A 6,091-nucleotide genomic window follows, 5' to 3' on the forward strand; every position below is an offset into this window, starting at 1 on the left:
TTAGCATATAGGACAGGGCACACTGAGCTACCTATTGTGCCATCAGCCCATTTTGCGGTGTGGTGTCTTGGCCGCCACAGAATATGCGTTAAAGAGACCTAAGGCCTTGAAATATGACATACTGCCTTAACGAAAGCCACATTTTGAACTTTTCTTTATTTCTTTATTTATTTTTTTAACAACACCGGTCTTTTTTTATAGACCCTTGAACTTGGCAAATAGGACAATGCACATAGCTGTATTATGCTATCAGCCCATTTCGTGTCATGGTTTTTCTGCTGCTGCAGAGGATGTGCTAAATTAGACATTAGGCCTTGATATTAGAGGTACTACCATTAGGAAAGCCAAATTTTGAGCAAGTAGATCTCTATTAATTCATGTGCGTCCATGCTCTCACTTTATTCATAGTAAGATGGCAGTGATGCACAAAGGAAATGGGTTATATAAAACTAAAAATTGTAATGCGCAAGCATGTGAAAAATTCCCATGCGCATGTGAATAGATTCTCAAGCGCACAAAAAAAGTTTCTTGTGTGCATGCGAAAGTCATTTAGAGCAAATCAATCAGGGATCCACGCCGGTCGGGCCAGTGGTTCAAATTTTTACTTGCCCTGCCAACATTTTTACTGGCCCTGCCACAAAAAATAAAATAGTTGCTGTTATCCATTGTTTTTGATCTGATATCTTGTATTCTAATAAATAAGCTTATATGACACCAATATTTTAGATACCAGTTTCAATTCGATACCATTTCGATTTCAGTACCACAGCAAAAATCACTAACCAAAAAGAAACCTAAATATAAAGTTTAAACATTATTAAAGACAAGTGACAGGCAGTATATAAGAACAAGTGAACAAATGACACGTAATAGCACAATTAAATATAGGCCTATAGCACAAAGATAGAAATGACCTCTTAGACTTCCTGAAGTTGGAGGCAGAAAAAGACAATGCAAGAGAGAGAGAGCAGCAGTAGAGAGGAGTGAGCGATTTCCTCTCACTGTTTGAAACATTTATTAATAATTTTTAAATTTAAAAACTTTAAATGTGTACATAAAAATACATATGCATTAATGGAACAAGAAATATGTAACAAGGAATTTAATAAACTTTAAAATATAAAAAGTCTTATTTTTTTGGTGTGAATACAAGAATAAAACATTGAGGAGTTACAGTCATTAAACTATTAACATTTGTACATGTAGTGTTGTTTTTACACTGAACTAGACTTTAAAATAAATTTGTTTCCCTAGATACTTTTCTAGCAGGCTTTCTTTTCTATTCTATAAAATAAAAATGTACTAGGCTATCGAGAAATAAATGTTTGAGCATTTAATTGTAACTGATTATTTTGTTTTAAACAAAATATTTAAATGTAGTCATGGTCCTCTAGCTGTATGTTGGTTGGGGCTGAATATTTACAGATGACTATAATATATACCAAATATAAAATAGTGCTGTATGAACCATATATGTTAAACATGGTCTGAACATCTACTGAGAAGTATGGAAATTTGAGTCAGGAAAAATATGGAATTTTGAAATGGAAAATGTGTAGGAACCCTGCTATACTGAAAAAGTAGGCAGCTTCCGGTTCACGCAGACTTTAAAAAATTTTTCTTTTTCTTTTTTGCTTTAAGAGAGCTTTGCGAACAAGCTTCACAATGAAATTTAGTAAAAGCACTATTTGCAATATTCACAATTGTGGTGTTAAGGTCGCATTGAAAAGACTAGTCAGCCAGTATGTGCAGAGTTGAAGGTGCTACACATAGCTTGGTTTTATATTGCAAAAACAGTAGAGACAAGTCTTAGATAAGGGGCAGTAAATATGTGCTAGACGAATCCTCTCATTTGTCTGCTTATTCTGGTCTTCAGGAACAGCTGGACCGCTTTGCAGCAGAGAGGAACGCTTTGTTGAATGAGAAAGGAGCCACGCAGGCGGAGTTGAACAAGTTAGCCGATGCCTACGCCAACCTGATGGGTCATCAAAACCAGAAACAGAAGATCAAACACATGGTCAAACTAAAAGAGGAGAACTTGGAGCTCAAAGAAGTAAGGCAATAGTCATTGTTTGACTGATGTTTTTGCTATGTAGCTGAGCGTGTTCATGTGTTTTGCAGGAAGTGTTCAAGCTAAGGGCACAGGTCGGGAAACAGAAGCAAGAGCTGGATCGGCTCAAGTCCGGTCAGACGCCGCGGAGATTGGACCCCAGCGAGGCTTTCAAATATGACCTCAAAGAAAACCAGCAGCCCACTTCAGCTCTTTCACAAGGTGAGTAACTCGAGAACAGTAGACTAACTTGCTACACATTTTATATTTTTGTATGTTCTTTTTATTATAAATTTAAAATCTACTTATGCTTTTTCTTTGTTTCCAAGGCAACAAAAAATTGTATTAAACTATCACTCATGGACTACCTTTGTGTAATGTCCCTGGCCTATGGATGACTTTGCAACATGAACACTGTGATGGGATGGTTCAGCGCTCAAATGTCCTGACTGTGCCTCTGATAATGCTGATCTTTTTTTATGTATGTTTTATTTTTTGTGTATGAATTTAATTAATGGTATTACCGTTGTTATTGTCACTCAATATCCATGTGTAACTTTCAACCCCCCTTTTTAAATGTTGCTCTTGATTTTGACTACAGTGGAAAAAATATGCTTATATGGGCTTGGATTCACAGAATGTTGTTATCTGGTTTTGTTCAGCACTGGGTGTGCTATTGTCTTAAACTCTTTCAAAAGTTCAAAGTTAGCCCACTCTTTGTTTAAAAGTTTCCAGCGAGCCTTGTGAGGAGTCGTTTTGTTCAATTTGTTCCTCTTTTCTATAAAAGTTGTTTTTGCAATATTTTGTAATTTTAATACTTAATTTGATCGTTCGTTTGCTTTGTCTGTCACTGGTCTTAAAGGGATAGTCCACCAAAAAAATCCACCCTCATGTCGTTCCAAACCTGTATGCATTTGATTCTTCTGTGGGACGTAGAAGAGGTGAGGAATGTTGGTGACCAAACAGTTTCGTTTCCCTTTTTCTTTTTTTTTTTGGGGTCCATACAATGGAAGTCAATGGGACAACATTCTTCAAATTATCATCTTTTATGTTCCACAGAAGAAGGTAATACAGGTTTGGAATGACATGAGGGTGAGTAAACAATGAAACGATTTTATTTTTTGGGTGGACTGTCCCTTTAATGTAAAAACTATAGATGCCCCTTTAATGAAAAAACTAGATTTTAATGTTTTTATTAATAGGGCAGAAAGTGTGAATGGGATCTTTTTTTTTAATAAAATAGTAATACTTGCTTTTCTCTCTATTTGCTTTGTCACTGGAATTTTATACCACAATTATAACACATTTTATTACTATAACATTCATTTCTCATCAGTTTGAGAGCCTAAACTCTTGAGAGTCCCAGCAGAGGGCGCTAGAACACAAGGGAAACCAGAACATGTTTCTGTCATTTAACATTCTTTCAAGCTTCCATTCAAAATGACAAGCAAACAATCAAGCAAATACTAGCATGTAATGATCATTTATTAAAATCTTTAACCTTTACAAAGCATTTCAGCTTGTTCAGCTGCAGTAGTCCTCCAGGTGGTAGATGGTGCAGGGCCTGTGACAGCACCGTTCCACAATCCCTCTCTTCATCTTCATCACCTTCTGTTTTAATGGATCAGCCTCAGCTACCTCGTAATCTGCTAAATTTGAGAGCAAGGCTGGAAGAGGAAGTGAACACTTAATATTTAAAATCTTACACTATTTAAAAACTATATATGTACATTTACAGAGAGTCCTCACCCAGCAAAGTCTCCAGGTCCCTCCTGCTTCTGCTGGAGTAAAAGAAGCCTCTAGGCCCACACACAAGGAAAAGCGCGTCCACCAGGTTGGAGCCGCACAGATGCTGAGATGGAGTAGAGAGTGATCCAGGCAGAGAGGCCAGCAGCAGGATTATTACTGCTGCCTGGAGCAACAGGACCATGATGGGCAGAAGCTGTGGACATGTACTGCCTGGAATGAATGCATAAATATGTATGAATGAAGAGCACGGTTTTAAGTTAAACTGATGAAAACACCTAAAGAGTTGGTTCTTTCCACCTTTTTGCAAGCTTGATCATCTAGAAAAGCAACCAAAATATGTTTGGTTTCCCACTTACCGTTACTGAGTGAGCACAATCAATCAAGAGTGGTCAGGACTGGGATGAATCGTGCTGCTTATATAGCTTCCCATTGCCAGCCCTCGCTCTTGATGGCATCAGCGGAAAAACAAAAGTTTCCGTGTAATGACATGACTCCTTATGCATGTCATCTGGCTAAGAAGTATTAGGAACACATCAGATAACTGTAATGGGCTTTATTACGATCAGCTTAAAATGTACAGGTCAGGTGAGTATTTCAGTTAGGTATACTATTATTTTATCTCGCTGAATTGTTTATTGAACTAAACAGCCCATCAGGAAGCAGGTCCTTGTGGGCAAATGAGAGCAGGAAGTAGTTCTCAGACGTGTTAGATATGTGAGGATTTATGATGAAAGTGGGCCTATGGAGTCAGGGTCCAGAGGTGTCTAAAGCGGCACATGGCCTGCTGAAAAAGAGACTCCTGGGGCAAATGTGTCAAGTTGCAGTTGAAGAGCATCAGCATCTTCGCCTTTTAAGTTTCTTCAAATGTTAACACTGAGGGACACCGTCTAATGGGACCCCCTGAGGTAATACAATGCGCTCTTTCAGATCTCCCTTCATCTGTATGTTATAAGGCTGTTATCGGGGGGCTGTGAATAGAGCTTTAATCAGACTTTGAATGAATTACCATATTAACACAAAGCAAGCAGGTCACCTTAAAAAAACGAGATTCTATAAATCATTTAGTATTACAGCAAATGAAAGCCTATATTATATTATATTATTACATTATATTATATCATCATATTAACATATATAATTTAATAGTTAATAATATTATACAAAACCAATATAATAATAATAGATATATTATTATTGTTGTTATGGCCAATATTATAAAATATATTCTGCAAATAAAAAGCACCAACTGTTCAAAATAAACGTTATTTTTGAATAAAATTTTATTGTTGTTGTTACATCTAATGTAATTTTTAATAACAATAATATATTATAATATTATGTGCTAAGTAGTAGTAGTAGTAATACTAATACCAATACTAATACTACTACTACTAATGATATATTTTTAATGTAATGAATAATATACAATATATTCTGCAAATAAAAAGCACAGACTGTTCAAAATAAACATCATCATTATTTTTATTTATTTATTATTATTAAAATTATTATTGTTGTTGTTGTTACATCTAATAATGTAATTTTTAATAATAATATAAAAAATAATAAAAATACTATATTATATTATGTACTAAATAGTAGTATGTTGTTGTAGTAGTAGTAGTAATATTTTTTATGTAATGGGCAATATTATAAAATATATGCTGCAAATAAAGGGCACAGGCAATATTATTAATTATTATTATTATAATTATTATGCTATTGTTGATAACCAGTATAAAGGCTGATATATAACTCTATTTTTTCTTTTTAAATTTAACATGCCGCCTCAGACCATTTGAATGAACTGTTTTGAACTTTTCATTTAAACTATGTTTTCTATTGGTTAAATTGTGAGAAACTGAATCTTGTCCCTGTCTCACAGACGTGAAGATGAATTCGAGATCTAGCAGTCTAAATACGCTCACTACATCTGGTATCTCAACCCAGTCTCACGGCAGTTCGTGATATAGTCACGAAATTGAATCTATTGATTCGTGTTCATGGACACGAATTTCCCTCTTTTTTCGTGTCACTCAGCACGAATTTCCATCTAATGTATTTCAATAGGAAATATCTTTCGTGCCCTCCTTCAAAATAACGGACTTCCTGTTGGGTTTCGGATTTTGAACTTGAGACTTTTTTGTAGGTATTGGTGTGATACATGTGTGTACTGAGTTTCGTACACGTACGTGAAACGTAGCTCGAGGGGCACTTCATTGAAATTTTATAGGTCTTGTGAAATTTGGCTTGCTAAACGGGGCTAACTTAGCTAACTTCAATATAAGCTAA

The 6,091-nt window shown here is 35.4% G+C and overlaps 2 protein-coding genes across 3 annotated transcripts in view; one reads left to right on the forward strand and one right to left on the reverse strand.

Moving 5' to 3' along the window:
• Positions 1 to 3,058, forward strand: part of LOC107666600 (hyaluronan mediated motility receptor-like) — a 15,675-nt gene extending 12,617 nt beyond the window's left edge. For both annotated transcript variants that reach the window (XM_016458007.1, XM_016458008.1), the window contains exons 18-20: positions 1,877 to 2,053; positions 2,122 to 2,272; positions 2,380 to 3,058. In XM_016458007.1, the coding sequence (XP_016313493.1) occupies positions 1,877 to 2,053; positions 2,122 to 2,272; positions 2,380 to 2,399 (348 nt within the window). In that variant the 3' untranslated portion in view covers positions 2,400 to 3,058. The remainder of the gene's footprint in view (positions 1 to 1,876; positions 2,054 to 2,121; positions 2,273 to 2,379) is intronic.
• A 457-nt stretch (positions 3,059 to 3,515) lies between these two features.
• Positions 3,516 to 4,038, reverse strand: LOC107666601 (insulin-like). The gene is made up of 2 exons (XM_016458009.1): positions 3,800 to 4,038; positions 3,516 to 3,717 (listed from the first exon to the last, which is right to left on the reverse strand). The coding sequence occupies exons 1-2, from the start codon at positions 3,978 to 3,980 to the stop codon at positions 3,575 to 3,577; spliced, it is 324 nt and encodes a 107-aa protein (XP_016313495.1). The 5' UTR covers positions 3,981 to 4,038; the 3' UTR covers positions 3,516 to 3,574.
• Between the last annotated feature and the right edge of the window lie 2,053 nt (positions 4,039 to 6,091).

Source organism: Sinocyclocheilus anshuiensis, unplaced genomic scaffold (genome assembly GCF_001515605.1).
Source record: "Sinocyclocheilus anshuiensis isolate Anshui unplaced genomic scaffold, SAMN03320099.WGS_v1.1 scaffold1293, whole genome shotgun sequence".
Classification (NCBI taxonomy): Eukaryota; Metazoa; Chordata; class Actinopteri; order Cypriniformes; family Cyprinidae; genus Sinocyclocheilus; species Sinocyclocheilus anshuiensis.